Source organism: Spinacia oleracea, chromosome 6, assembly GCF_020520425.1.
Source record: "Spinacia oleracea cultivar Varoflay chromosome 6, BTI_SOV_V1, whole genome shotgun sequence".
Taxonomy (NCBI): domain Eukaryota; kingdom Viridiplantae; phylum Streptophyta; class Magnoliopsida; order Caryophyllales; family Amaranthaceae; genus Spinacia; species Spinacia oleracea.
In genome coordinates, this window is record NC_079492.1 from 62,577,854 (window position 1) to 62,593,944 (window position 16,091).

Here is a 16,091-nt window from a genome sequence, read left to right on the forward strand (position 1 = left end):
TCCCACCAAGCTTTCAAATAATTTCGAGTACTAGTATTCTCTTTCTGGGCCAACCTCAGGTTATTCAAATACTCGCCTGAATACGAGTGCTCGTTGTTGGGACAATGGCATTTGGACCCCCAATCACAATATTAGAGTCAGGGATTCTTTGCCCAGAAGTACCCATCAGAGAGCCCGCAACAGATTTGGAAGAAGAGGAACCCATGAAACCCTAAAAACTCACGGATTTTTTCTCAAATTATTTCGAGAGAAAATCACCAAGAGACAACGTTGAGGGACGATTTAGGGGACAATATTATAGGGGATCTGACCGGAATTTAATTCCGTTTAGAGTTTGTGAGAAATTTTTTTGCAAAAAACTCTCAGATCTGATCGATTTTCAAGAAAAATCGAAGAACAGAGGCGGACTTTTTTAGGGTTTTAAGGGAAACAGAGGGAAGTTGAAGAGAGAAAGAGGGAGACAGAGAGAAAATGTGAGGAGAGAGAAAGAAATCCGGAAAGGAGTGGTGGAATATGAGGGGAGAGAGAGGTGAAAGGGATGGGTATAAAAGGTGGTGGGGAAGTGGGTTTATGGGGAATAGATATTAATTAAATAAGGTGGTTGGGAAATTTAGGTGGAATTTTGGGTGGAATCTTTAGGTTATTTGGTAAATATAAGGAGAAATAAGGGTGAATTGGGAAAAAAGTATGTCCAAAAAAGGAAATGGGAAGAACAAAAAGAAACGCCCAAAATAGAAACGGGAAGAACAAAAAGGAATGGAGGGAGTACTACCTATTAAATTAAATAAGTCAATTCAAGTCCCTTAAACTCTGTGCCGGTCAAACCGGGTCGAGTATTCCGGGACGGAGGGAGTACCCCTCTACACGGTATTTAAGAAAATGGTACTTAAGTGGGTCCACAACCACTTTAATCACATTACTTATTTCATCTTAGGTGTAAAATTGCAACTTTAGAAAAAAAATCTTTCCATTATAGGTGTGTTGCAACTATTATGACATTTCCATTTTAGGGAAGTGTTGCAACTGTATAGAAATGGAAAAATTAACAAACATGCATTTCCGTCGTAATTTTACTTTATTAAACCGTGTGATCGCGGGCTTAATTCTAGTAATAAAAAAAGGATAGTAGGCTAGGGCGAAGGTGACCCAAATTGTTCTTCCAGCCTGCCAGGAAAGTTCTTTTAATACTCCGTATTTTTTTTAATCTTTTGGAAAATTTGGTAATATTAATCCAACCTTTGGCCGGTTTTCTTTTATTAATCCCACCTACGACATATTTTTTAATAATCCAACCTTTATTACCCAACGACTTTTATTGGGCTTAAGTGACCGGTAATCGGTGAAGAAGTCATCGAGATGGTGATGAATTGATGATGATGACTGAATATATCGAGAGAGAGTATTGTCACGTAAGGACATATTACCGCTTACAATAGGTTTATGACGTGTTGGGCCCAATAAAAGTCGTTGGGTAGTAAAAGTGGGATTATTAAAAAATATGTCGTAGATGGGCTTAATAAAAGAAAATCGGTCAAAGGTTGGATTAATATTACCAAATTTTCCTAATCTTTTATTTGGTTGTAAAATTCTCTTTGAAGTTGGGAACCCAGAAATAATGGAGTCTCTGTTTAAATCATTAATGAATTTAGTATGGGCTGATGGAGTATAAAACTAATTTTGGGCTTCAACCATCAGCTTAAACTTTTGGTTGAATTGGTCCTTTGACATGGTATCGGAGCCAGCGTGATGTAAAGGTTACGGGTTTAAATCTCATCCACCCTCTTTTTAAAGTAGAATATTTCGCGCTGGGTATGAAGAGGCCAATGCTGCATGCCTTCATCCACATTTGTGAGGGGCGTGATAGAGTCAGAAAATAAGTACGCACTTCTAATGTGAGCTAAGCTTTTTTCATTTGTATTAACCTTATATGCACACCAACTGTTTGATAATTTGTCAAACTGCGAAAATGTAAAATGCAACGTGTGGTAAGGTGGAGGAGAGTTTATGATATTTCATTGTCAGTCAACGATGGAAATCAATCAATCATAGGTGTTGCAGTATGGAATGTTGACTTTGCCTTAAATCTGGAAGTCGAGAAGTCAATTTATGTACTCCGTAGTATTTTTTTTTCCAAATTGCAAAGTTGATTTTTTTGGGTTGATCACATGCACTGCCAGCTACTATGCTAGATTGCTAGATTCACGAATCACCCTTGAATAGCATAGACTTTGTTAATGGAAGACTTAACCATACAAATACTAAAAGTCTGTAAGCTTTTTGTTATTCTGTTTACTCAAAGTTCATTACTCTGGTGGCCATCATGGCTTATGTCCACATCCTTGTTCTCTATCTTTCCTGCTTTTTGATCATTCAGTTCGGTTCAGCTCGAGTGGATATTACAACCACTGAATTTCTAAGAGATTCAGAAACATTAGAGTCTAGTAAAGCCTTTTTCAAGTTTGGTTTTTTCAGCCCCATTAACTCAACAAATCGCTATGTTGGAATCTGGTATAATAAGGAAGTTGATGATAGATTGGAAGTGGTATGGGTAGCCAACAGGGAAAACCCATTGAATGATTCTTCTGGGGTGCTCAAATTATCTGAGGATGGAAATCTTCAACTCTTTGATGGACGAAACAAGAGAATTTGGTCATCAAATGTATCAGTTAAGAATGTGGTAAATAGTCCTGTTGCTCAACTTCTAAATACTGGAAAGCTTGTTTTACTTTCCAATGCCAGTGGTATTATCATGTGGCAGAGTTTTGACCATCCTACAGACTCATTGTTGCCACATATGGAAGTAAGAATTACAGAGAATACAACTGTAATGCCACTGCTTGCATCTTGGAAGAGTGCATCAGATCCAGCAGTTGCACGTTTTACAGCGAGTATAGTTCAGCGCAGCCTCTTAGAAATCTTCATCTGGGATGGTGATCTTCCTTATTGGCGATCAGGACCTTGGGATGGTCGTCTGTTTGTGGGAGTACGAGCTATGTACTATTCTGCACAGGCTGTTGGATTTCGTCCTGAAAATGACAATGAAGGCCCACGTAGCCTATCTTTTTCTATGACAAGCCAAAGAGTTACTGAACACTATGTATTGGCTTATGACGGTATGCTGTCACAAAAAGACTGGGAAGATGATAGAGGGGATTGGACAGTTATATGGCAGTCAATTGAACATGAATGTGATATTTACGGAAAGTGTGGAGAATTTGGAAGTTGTAACTCAAAAAATTCACCAATTTGTAGATGCTTGAGGGGGTTTGAACCTAGGAATAACCAAGAATGGAGTGCAGGGAATTGGAGCAATGGGTGTGTTAGGGGAACACCTTTGCAGTGCGGGACTAGAGGAGGGAAAACAGATGGATTTTTGAGATTAAGGAATGTGAAAGTGCCTGATAATACCACGTGGATGGATTCAGTTGATGATGGGGATTGCCAGAGACAATGCCTAGGGAATTGTTCCTGTTCAGCTTATGCTTATACTTTTGGTTTTGGGTGTATGATCTGGAGTGGAAGTTTGATTGACATTCAGGAATTCTCCTCTGCTGGGGTTGATCTTTTTGTTCGGGTGGCTCATTCAGAACTAGGTGAATATCTTTAAAGGACTTCTACCCTTTTCTATATTTTTGCATGTTTTGCTCGCTTCTAGCTGATATATAGATTGCAGGGTTGAATAACTCGTCCTCTTTCTATTTTTTCGTTTGAGATAAGTGGATTATCAATCATTCAACGAGTTTGTAAGATTATTATGTGTGCCAATGTGTTCTGTTTAGCAGGTAAAACCAGTAAATGGAAAGTAGTTGTTCCAGGTATAGTGATCGGGGGTACAGCTGTGTTAGTTGTCTCTCTGTACAGTCTATGGAGGTGGTTGCATCGACGATATGGTAACATCTTTAGTCCTAGCTTCAATTGTTTGTATAATGATCAACATTTTGCCCATAGCAGCATTGACATATAAATATTTCTGTAGCAGGCAAGAAGGCTGCAAACAAGGAATCAAATTGGCATAATAACATGGGTGGTTCTAAGTTAAGTAATGCTGAATTCCAAGATTTACCATTGTTGAAATTTGAAACTCTGGTGCTTGCAACGAACAACTTTTCAGTAAGTAAAAAGCTTGGACAAGGTGGTTTTGGTCCTGTGTACAAGGTAAGTTAATGACTTTTACAGTTTACTGGAGTTCAATTAGGTGATAAGTGCACGTGGCAGGATTCAAGAATATATATTTTGAAATGGAAAGCCATTTTGTAGGGTAAATTTGAAGATGGACAAGAGGTTGCTGTAAAACGACTCTCAAGAGCATCAGGACAAGGTCAACAAGAATTTATGAATGAAGTGGCTGTTATTTCAAAGCTTCAGCATAGAAATCTTGTGAGACTGTTGGGCTGCTGCGTAGAAGGAGAAGAGAAATTGTTGGTGTATGAATACATGCCAAATAAGAGCTTGGATGCACTCCTCTTCGGTTAGAACCATAACATTCGACTAATGAAAATTTTGTGATAAATATCAAATAATTTAAACTGTGATTTGCAGAACTTGTGCATTCTGATGGTTATTCTAGTGTGTAATTTTACTCAGATCCCTCTGGTCGGGAGCATTTGGACTGGAAGAAGCGCTTCAATATAATCAAAGCCATAAGTAGAGGTCTCCTTTACCTTCATAGAGATTCTAGATTGAGAATTATCCATAGAGATCTTAAAGCAAGCAACATCTTGTTAGATGGCAATCTCAATCCAAAGATATCAGACTTTGGCATGGCAAAGATATTTGGAGGCAGTCAAGACCAAGGTGACACCAAAAGGATTGTTGGCACCTAGTGAGTTGCTGCTCGTACATATACTACCAGTAAATTCTAAATTTTACCTGAATTAATGCTCAAAATCCTAATATGTTATGCTTGAAATGCAGTGGTTATATGTCTCCGGAGTATGCAATGGAAGGTCGGTTTTCAGAAAAGTCAGATGTGTATAGCTTTGGTGTACTGCTACTAGAGATTGTTAGTGGAAGAAGGAACAGCAGCTTCAAAGATGAGGAGTCTTTGAGCCTTTTAGCTCATGTAAGATATCCTATTATTCCTACATGTTCGTAGTTGAATTCATAATGTGTAGATGTTACAACATTATTTCATATATATTCTTGCTATGATCTGGATTAACTCTTCTTTGTGTGCCTATGCATGGTATTAGGCATGGAAATTGTGGAATGAGGGCGGCATTTTGTCATTGGTCGATCCAGCGATTTCAGCATTAGACTTCGAAGCAGAGATTTTGAGGTGCATACAGATAGGACTACTGTCCGTACAAGAATTTCCTGAAGATAGACCAAGCATTACCACAGTTGTAACCATGATAGAGAGTGAAGTTACAGATCTTCCTTGTCCTACACAACCTGGGTTTACGCAAAGGAGAATAGCTTTTATGAATGGAGTGCAACAAAATGTCCGTGATTGTTATTCGGTTAATGGTGCTTCAATTACTTCTTTAGGTGGTCGATGACAACAGTTTTGGGCAAGAGCTGCATAATCTTTTCTGATCGCATTTTTCTGAGTGTGATTAACTGTAAGTAACTATGTCACCGTCTTATTTTTTTTGTATGAAACTATTGTGAATCATTTTGATTTGCAGATCTTTCTTTGTTATTAGCTTTCAGTTTTTTTCTTTTTATTTTTTGCCCAAAAACAAAAATCTGAAACATATGCATGAAGTTGAAATTAGAGACGTTGTTCTCAATAGCATAAAACAAAATTTTATAAACCTTACGGGGCTTGCACTAAATCAGTAAAATCGCCGTCTTTAGTCAACAACACTGTTAATTGACGACCAAAACACTAAAAAGGAGGTCAACTTGAGCCCATTTTCTGAAATGATGGGAATGATTGATGGACCAAGTTTTCCATTGTTAGGCAACTGGTGTCCATTTCATTGCTTACTCAGTCATGAATAAGTACAAAGTTTTTTGAGGAGTAAACAAAGCCACAAACTAGTATATAAACTTTTTTGTTTTTTTCTCTTGTTAAAGGAAGATATTTTTGGTTTATGTTTTAAGGTAAACAAGGTGTTAGCATTTAGCAGAGCTTACTAATTATTTATGGATATTATATATTGTCGACAACACTATTAAGTGACGACTAAAAGACTAAAAAGGAGGTCAACCTGAGTCCATTTTTTTGAAATGATAAGAATGATGGGGCCAGTTTTTCCATTGCGAGGCAACTGGTGATAGATGAGTCCATTTTATTGCTTACTCAATCATGAATACATACAAAGTCTTTTTGGTGCATTGAAAATTTACAAAGCTGCATTAAGACGAGTAAACAAAGCCACAAACTAGTATACTTAGACTATGTTTGTTTTTTCTCTTGTTAAAGGAATACCATATATTTTTAGTTTATGTTTTAAGGTAAACAAAGTAATTTTCTTTACTCCCTTCTACTGGATATCATGGATTATTATCTCCATCTTCTTTTTATTTTTCTCTCTTGGTATGGTGTCTCTGGGTTTGGTTCGGTTCGAAACACTATCACCACCACTCAGTTTCTTAGAGACCCAGATACATTAGTATCTATTAATACCATATTCAAGTTTGGTTTCTTCAGCCCAATTAACTCAACAAATCGCTACGTTGGAATCTGGTATAATAAGGAAGTTGCTGATGCAATAGAAGTGGTATGGGTAGCGAATAGGGAAACCCCACTTACTGATTCTTCTGGGGTGGTAAAGATATCTGGGATTGGAAATCTTCAGGTCTTGGATGGAAAGAACAAGAGCATTTGGTCATCAAATGTAACAACTAACTATAAGGCTAATATTACTAGCTATGTTGCTAAGCTTCTAGATGCTGGAAACCTTGTTTTACATGCAAATGATGTAATAATCTGGCAGAGTTTTGACCATCTTACAGACACTTTGTTGCATAATACGAAATTAAGGTTGGATGATGAGAATCATACACCTGCATTTCCACGGATTGCGTCGTGGAAGAGTAGTTCAGATCCATCAATTGGACGATTTACTGCTGGTTTGATTCACAGCAGGCTTCCTGAAATTTTTGTCTGGGATGGTGATCGACCTTATTGGCGATCAGGACCTGGGTACGGTAATATGTTTCTGGGAGTAAAAGCTATGTACTACTTTGCACAGGAAGATGGATTTGATATTGAAAATGAAACTGGTGGTACCCCAATCTTATCCTTTTCTTCTGCGAGCAGAAACGTTACAGAACACTATGTATTGAATTATGACGGTCAGTTGTTAAAAAGAGATTATTCGGAAGCTAATGGAAGCATTGGAGGGTATTGGTTTAATCTATGGTGGTCTGTATTTTCTGACTGTGATATTTATGGAAAGTGTGGAGAGTTTGGGAGTTGTAACTCAGATCATTCGCCTATTTGTAGTTGCTTGAACGGCTTTCAACCAAGGAATAACACAGAATGGAATGCAGGGAATTGGAGTAGAGGGTGTAAACGGAAAACACCTTTGCAGAAGTGTGGGACTGTAGGAGGAGGAGAAGAAGATGGGTTTTTGAGGTTGAGGAATACGAAAGTGCCAGAAAATGCCACGTGGTTGTACTCAGAGGGTGAGGAGGATTGCAGGCAAACTTGTCTTGGGAATTGTGCATGTTTAGCTTATGCTTATTATTTGGGTTTGGGGTGTCTGATATGGAATGAAACATTGATTGACATACAGGAATTCACATCAGTTGGTGTTGATCTTTTCATCCGGGTGGCTCATTCAGAATTAGGTGCGTGATTATGATCATATTTTGTCTATTCTGCTTTGCATTAACCCCATATATAGACTAGCATTGAAGTATATTTTTCTGTTTTCAGTTGTAACTAAACCGCAGCAGCAAGGTAAAGCTAGCAAAACGAAGTTGATTCTAATGATAGTTATGATCGGATTAGCTACAATTTCTGTCATTATGCTTATATACTGTGTATGGAGGCGGACAAATAAAAGAAATGGTACTTTCCGCCCCTTTTTCAGTCACTTATATATACTGCCTGTTGTTATGTCACTAGGTTCAAAATTATTTCTGGATATTTTTGTTGATGAGACAATGTTGTAGGAGTAACAAGAGTTGTGAGAAATAAGACTTTGTTGCAAACCTCTACGCCTAAAGACGGAACTAGTAAAGTTGAAATTGGAGATTTACCAGTGTTCGGATTGGAAAAGTTGACAATTGCGACAGACCACTTTCAGGATTTTAATAAGCTTGGACGAGGTGGTTTTGGTTCAGTATACAAGGTAACAACTTCATAAATTATCTTTTATTCCTTATTCGTGTGTAAATTCAGAAGTTGTTATGTACATTTGCAGGGAAAATTAGAAGATGGACAGGAGATAGCAGTTAAAAGACTTTCAAAGGGATCTGGGCAAGGACTTAAAGAGTTCATGACTGAAGTGTTGGTTATTTCAAAACTTCAACACAGAAATCTTGTCAAACTGCTGGGTTGCTGTATAGAAGGAGAAGAAAAAATGCTGGTTTATGAATACATGCCTAATAAGAGCCTGGATGCACTTCTGTTTGGTAAATTATGCATACATTCATTCTTAAGATCATTATTATACTTGGTAAGATGATATTTGGCGATTAATGCCACATTCTTTCAAACTCAGATTCAAAATATCAGAAAATTCTGGACTGGAAAAAGCGATTCAACATTATCCTAGGCATATGCAGAGGACTTCTTTACCTTCATCGAGATTCTAGATTAAGGATTATTCATAGGGATCTTAAAGCAAGTAACATTTTGCTGGATGGTAATTTCAATCCAAAGATATCAGACTTTGGCATGGCAAGGATATTCGGAGGCAACCAAGATCAAGGTGACACCAAAAGGATTGTTGGCACCTAGTGAGTTCCTGCTCATATATACTCTGTAAAAAAGACAGAATTTTGCCTTTTAATTGTTTGTAGAGGCTAATCCATGTACTTCTAATTAAATTCTTTGGATTGAAATGCAGTGGTTATATGTCTCCTGAGTATGCTATGGAAGGCCGTTTTTCAGAGAAGTCGGATGTGTTCAGTCTCGGGGTGCTGCTACTAGAGATTGTAAGTGGAAGAAGGAACAACTTGTTCAAGGATGAGGACTCCTTGAGCCTCTTAGGTTATGTAAGATATCTCACCTTACCCTCATAGCTATGTTGATGTTAATGGTAGTAACAGGAAACACATCCGCTACAAAGGAACATATTGTTAAGTATAGGCCAATCACTAAAATCAAAATAATTTTTCTGGAAAAAATGTATGCGCTTTTAAACTGTAAAAATAAGCTTTTACATTAAAAAATTGTGCTTTTATTGGAAAAATATGTTTTTAAACCGTAAAAATGTACTTTTAATTCGGTTGCACGTAGAGCTACATACAACCGGGTGCACTTTTTAATTTAAGGCCAAGAGCCGATGATGAGCCGGGCTACAATTCTTCATTAATTTTTTTTGGCCAAACTAAGATCATCTATCTTTACTAAGAGTACTGTGTTTGTTCTGTTTGGTCTAATGTACGATTTAACGGTATTACTTCTATGGTATGTAGGCATGGAATTCGTGGAATGAGGGGAATATTTTGTCATTGATTGATCCAACAATTTCTGAATCGGCCTTTCATGGTGAGATTTTGAAGTGCGTACAACTAGGACTGTTATGCGTGCAAGAATTTCCTAATGATAGACCGAGTGTTTCCATGGTTATTTCGATGATTGAAAGCGAGGTTACAGATCTTCCTAGTCCATCTCAACCTGGCTTTACACAAAGAAGAGTAGGTTCTCCTAAACTAGGCCAACAAAATGGTGATGAAAACTGTTCTGTTGATCGTGTTTCTATTACTGTCTTAATGGGTCGATGACTGCAGTTTTCTGCAGGAAGTTATGTTGTGATTAGTGTCTAACGACCATATCTGCTACAAGTCAGTAACAAAATTTTGACATGAAATTATTTTCGTCAAAGATGGTACTTCGTATGAGTTTGTAGATTTTTTTGTTTCTTATTTTTCTATACAGTAATTGTTACATCACATTCATACCAAATGAGGTCCTAACCTAATGGGAAAAATACTAAGTATGATAAATCATGTGTTCAAACTCCCCTTTCCCTGTGTATCCATGTAGTTCATTCGGAATCCATGTAGTTCATGATAAACTCACCGGTCCATACACGAGCCCGAACAAGAGAAGAGATTGACCACTTATTAGCCCGCCGAGTTTCCATCCTAAAACCAATTGGTGATAGGTGGAGTAGCTCACCAATTTTATATGTTAGTCAATCTCTTTCTATTTCTCCAATGTAGGATAACTAATCCAATACTCACATGTAAATACCTTCAACCCATTAAAAATAGATTGTTGACTTTATTGAGGTTTTATAAGTATTCACCAACTTTCGTGATCATCTTTAAAAAGACCAAATTTTTTGAAACTTTGGAATATCGTGTGCATTTAGGACAAGGGGTGATGCTTCAATGAATACTTTATACTTTATTTTTAGGTTCATTATTTTGACAGAGTGTTAACTGGTTGGGAAACCTCAACAACTATTTCCTATTGCTTGCATCTCAAGAATCTGGCAATTCAATTCCTATAGTTCACACATTCTTGTCGTATTGAGGAGTATTTAATTCAACATGCCGTGTCGTATTGACCAATTTAATTAAACGAGTCAGGAGAGCTTGACACTAACCTGATCAAAATTTTCTGTCTGGTTCATATCGTGTTTGTTCAATAAAGTTGGCCCCGTTCTAAAGTTTTATCACCAATTGCATTAAAACATTGGTTGGTTCATCTTAATGAGTTAAGTTGTCAGTTTCGTGTTAGAAATCTCATTATTAACCGGATCCTTTGAGAAATTCCGAGTTAATCTCTGTAATTGTGAAAACTTTCTAATCAAATGACAAATTCAATTCGTAAATATTTTGCTGGAAAAGTATATATGTGGTATTACCCATCAACCTCAATTAATATTCAATCAAGAACTACAATTATACAGTCTACAGTACATATAAGATTAATGTATTTCCTATTGTGAAAACTTTCTAATCAAATGGCAAATTCGTAAATATTTTGCTGGAAAAGTATATATGTGGTATTACCCATCAACCTCAATTAATATTCAATCAAGAACTACAATTATACAGTCTACAGTACATATACGATTATGTCGTATTAGTCTCTACATACTAAAATGCTAATGTTCATTTGTAAGTGATTGGTTGTATATTTATAATTATTGATGGTGATTAATGGATGTTTATTGTATAATATTATTCGTTGACTGTAATAACATATGGTTGTTGAGGTATTCCGAAAATATAATGTAGATGGTACAAGAGAGGTACATCAAATAACATGGGCTAATGTGCTATACTTAAAAATTGAGACATTTTAATGGCATTTTCGTAATAAACCTTCATTTAATTACAAAACATCCATTTGATTCAACCACATTAACTCGGGACCCCTCAGACCCGTTTGGATGTTTCAGGTTTGTAACCCAAAATCAAAGGAGTCTCTTGTTCCTCTTCTGTATATCCAACTTACAAACTGAATATTCATTACTCCCTTCGTACAAAAATATAATGTTTGTTTTCCTAAAATAGTGTCCTTAAATGATGTGTCTATTTCTATTTTAAACCACTATTTTATGCACTAATTGTAATTTCAATATTGTCCTTAAAAATTCAGAATTTTTACTTTGAAAAATGTACTTTGTGACTTTTACTCAACCCATGTGCTTGATTTTTGTCTTTTTGAGGCCCATTTACCATGTACACACCTTTAGTCCCTAATTCCTCTTACTAAAAGCCACCTACTCCCTCCGTGCCATATTTATAGTCTTGTTTGACCAGAAACACGAATTTTAAGAAAAATGAAATATAATACCTGGAAAAGTGAAATAAAATTTTTCTAAAAAAAAAAAAGTGAAATAAAATACAAATGATGATTGAGTTGCATGAAAAAGTGGAATAAAGTACACGAGAAAGAGAATATAGTACATAGAAAAGTGGAATATAATAAATGGGTGGGTTTTAAATGCATTTTTAATAAATATAGTACATGAGAAAGTGGGATCTTAATAGTCAAATTTAGAAACAAGACTATAATTTTGGGACGGCCAATTTATAAAACAAGACTATAATTTTGGGACTGAGGGAGTAACATGTAATTTATCTTGAAAGTATAAATAATTATTGTTTTATTATCAATATTATCTTTTTCCTTAATTCCCGTGTTTTTAGTCAAACAACTGGCAATATATTTTGGGACGGAGTGAGTACAATAACACGAAACCTCAAAGTTATGGAATTCAAGAATCTAATCTAATATATATATTGTTAGGTTATGATACATATGACAATACATAAATCATGCGGAAACAACCATTAAGCCAGGAATACATATTATTTACACATAATCATATAGCATAATTTAGATGCATACTCTTTGTTGCGTGCCTTCCCTAGCTGCGCCCGAACCGAAGAAGAACAAGTCTTTAGGACTCCAAGTGTCGTCCCTCCGTAGATAGTCCACAGCACGTCCGGATCCGCCTTAAGATTGACCAACTAGAATCGCCCTTAAGGTACTAGAATTTTCGGCACTCTTAGGTAAGAAATATGACTGAATTTTTCTCTCAAAACTCACTTTGAATACTTGAATTAATCTCTGAAAATATGTGACCCTAGGCACGTATTTATAGAGTTATGGAAAGGGAATTGGAATCCTAGTAGGATACGAATTAATTAAACTTAGAATCCTACAAGAACTCTAATTAATTAATTTATCCTTTTAGGAATATGAATTTAATCATATACCAATTCTAATAGCTTTAGGAATCGTGCATGAACACAAACACACACACACGGCAGCCACAAGGGCCGCCCATGCGCGTGCGTGCGAGCAGCAGCCCACGCAGCGAGGCCCACGCAGCCGTGGCCTTGGCGCGGGCTGGGCCTGCCTTGCGGTAGGCCTGGGCGCTGCCTTGGCTGGGCTTGTGGCGCGCGTTTGGCTTGCTGGGCGATGGCCCGACTTCGTGCTGGGCCTTCGTCCGGCAGGCCTCGTCCGATGCTAATTCGTACGATACGCTTCCGATTAAATTCCCGGTTCCGGAATTCATTTCCGATACGAACAATATTTAATATTTCCGATTCCGGAATCAATTTCCGTTTCGAACAAATATTTAATATTTCCGTTTCCGGAATTATTTTCCGATTCCGATAATATTTCCGATTCTGACAATATTTCCGTTTCCGGCAATATTTCCGATTCTGGTAATATTTCCATTTCCGATAATATTTTCCGATACGTACCATGTTTCCGTTTCCGGCAACATCTACGACTTGGATAATATTTATATTTCCGATACGATCCATATTTCCGTTTCCGGCAATATCATCGTTTCCGGAGTATTCATTTCTTGCCTGTGACGATCTCAGCTCCCAGTGAAACCAAGATCCGTCGATTCCGAATATCCATAGATGGAGTATCTAATGCCATTAAATACTTGATCCGTTTACGTACTATTTGTGTGACCCTACGGGTTCAGTCAAGAGTAAGCTGTGGATTAATATCATTAATTCCACTTGAACTGAAGCGGCCTCTAGCTAGGCATTCAGCTCACTTGATCTCACTGAATTATTAACTTGTTAATTAATACTGAACCGCATTTATTAGACTTAACATAGAATGCATACTTGGACCAAGGGCATTATTTCCTTCAGTCTCCCCCTTGTCCTTAGGGACAAGTGTGCATTTCCTAATTCCTTTGTCGCTCGATGCTTGCTCTTGAACATAAGGTAAGAGTTGTCATCCTTATTATGTCCAGAGGTGTTCCTCGGTTTCAGAGTTCAACTGATCAAATAAACAGATAATCATAGCCTATGATTCATCCGAGCACGGCCATGCATTTCACAGTTTCTAGCATCCGAGTGGCACTACTACAAAAATGGGCAAAGAGACCCGTCCAAAAAGGCATAAGAGACCTCCTCTGAGGGGGTCTCTAGATAGGGGGGTCTCTTTTTAAAAGAGACCCCCTCTTAGAAATGGGGTCTGTTTGTTAAAAGTTGGAGACCCTTCATGTAAGAAAAGGGGTCTCTTACGTAGCCTGATTATTAAAAATATTCAGACCCCATATGTAAGATATGGGGTCTCTTTGATTCTTTTATTAATTTATTTATTAATAAGCTCAGACCCCATATATAAGATATGGGGTCTCTTTGATTTTTTTTATTAATTTCGTTTCTAATAAGCTCAGACCCCATATGTAAGATATGGGGTCTCTTTGAACTTTTTAGTATTATGCCTAGAGAGCCCTTTTTACGAATAACGGGTCTCTTTTCATGTATGTTTTTTTTTTTTTTAAACATTAATTCAGTAAACCTGCTGCTGTAATATTTTTTTTATAATTTAACAATTGTAATTTTTACATGCTAAACCTGCTGTAATCTTTACATGCTAATAACCTGTACTTTTTTCATTCACCGATTGTATCAAACCACCTGCTGCTGTAATATTTTATAATAACTCAATAAACATTCCATAATAGTCCATATTACCAAAAAATATATTTACCAAAAATAATGTACAAAACGCAACTTTACATTAATTGTAATTTCCAAAAACGTAAAATAAAAAGTACGTTCTAAAATCTAATCATATATTCACACCGATTTGCCAATCAAAACTCATTGAGTTATTTCCATACCGTCATCTTTGTTTTCTTCATTTGATTCTTGCTTGAGAAAATACTCGAACCACATGTCTCTAACCTCATCAAACATTTTCTGTAAATAGGTTTCGTGAGAAACTGTAAATAAGTAACATAATTAGTATTTTAGTAAACGCATAGTTCTAGCAAATGCATAGTTCATTATAGGAAAGCATTTTGCACTTATGAGATTTGCCTTCTATCAGAAATGACATTTGCAATATCATCTATACTTGCAGCCAATCAAATCAAGTTTCGGAGTCGATGCCTAGAATATTGTATGAAACTGTGAAGCTACAAAGATAGATACAAGAAGTCATGCAGTCACTGTACACATGCAGTCATGCAGCTCAGAACGAAGCATACTATGTGCAACTGTGATAGGCCTGGGGGATAGCACAATTTCAACATCTTCAAGTCTACCACAGTTGCATTTCACAATTTCCAAGCACCCGACCAACTAACACTGATCTGCTTATCGTCCCACACCAGATTATAAAGGGCCTTACTTTGATTCCTTATTGTCCTTTCAAATCATCAAATCATCAAATTATCAAACCATAAACCTGAATCTGTTTATGCTCCTAAGACCACATAAAGAATCTTATATTATCCTAAAAAAAAGAAAACAAGAGCATCTACACCATCAAGGACAACTCATGTCCAACATCTTACTCTAAACAGAAAAACAGGAGCATCTACGAAAGAAAAACAATAATCCAGAATCAACCTATTAATAAGATCCTATGACATAAGGCAAGCAACACAATCAACCAACAACAAGAATAACCTCCAGCTAATATGAATCTGTTGCTGCTATGACAAAAAAGGTTGTGGCTTTAGACGAGTGGTAGCTGCTGTTGTCCGTAAGATAAGTGCAAGATGGGAGGTTGAGCTAGCAGAAGCTGCTGCTGCTGTACGGTACGGCCTGATGATTGCTAAAGGGTTGAGCTTGAACAACATCATGGTGGAATGTGATGCATCAAATGTAGTCAGGAGTTTGAAGAGCAGGTCTGAGGGACTATCACCACTTATGTTAGTCCATGATGATAATAATCGGTTGAGGGATGATTTTGAGTCTTTTTCTTGTTTTCATAGGATAAGGATTGCAATAAAAATTTAGAGTTGACTCCTCGGGGCAAGACTGTCTATTTCTTCTTCTAGGACGTCTTATGACAAATGATAAGTCAGCCAGCACATGTTTCACAGCTTTTGTAATATAAACCAATATGGACTAAACCTAAACTAAAACATAGGATAAGGATTGCATTGTAGGGAAGTTTACTGTTTAAAACACATTTAAGAACTTACACACGAGTTGGCTCGTTAAACCTTTGCTCATCGTGCAAATTTGAGATCTAAGCACTACATTAGGTAATACAATCAATT

At 36.8% G+C, this 16,091-nt stretch overlaps 1 protein-coding gene across 1 annotated transcript; it reads left to right on the top strand.

The window, feature by feature from the left end:
- Positions 1 to 1,602: 1,602 nt before the first annotated feature.
- On the top strand, positions 1,603 to 10,020 carry LOC110801805 (uncharacterized). Its single transcript, XM_022007220.2, has 14 exons — positions 1,603 to 3,593; positions 3,780 to 3,890; positions 3,977 to 4,155; positions 4,258 to 4,468; positions 4,585 to 4,822; positions 4,915 to 5,062; positions 5,193 to 5,498; positions 6,405 to 7,746; positions 7,835 to 7,969; positions 8,074 to 8,252; positions 8,325 to 8,535; positions 8,625 to 8,862; positions 8,973 to 9,120; positions 9,544 to 10,020. The coding sequence occupies exons 1-14, from the start codon at positions 2,321 to 2,323 to the stop codon at positions 9,850 to 9,852; spliced, it is 5,028 nt and encodes a 1,675-aa protein (XP_021862912.2). The 5' UTR covers positions 1,603 to 2,320; the 3' UTR covers positions 9,853 to 10,020.
- Positions 10,021 to 16,091: the final 6,071 nt, after the last annotated feature.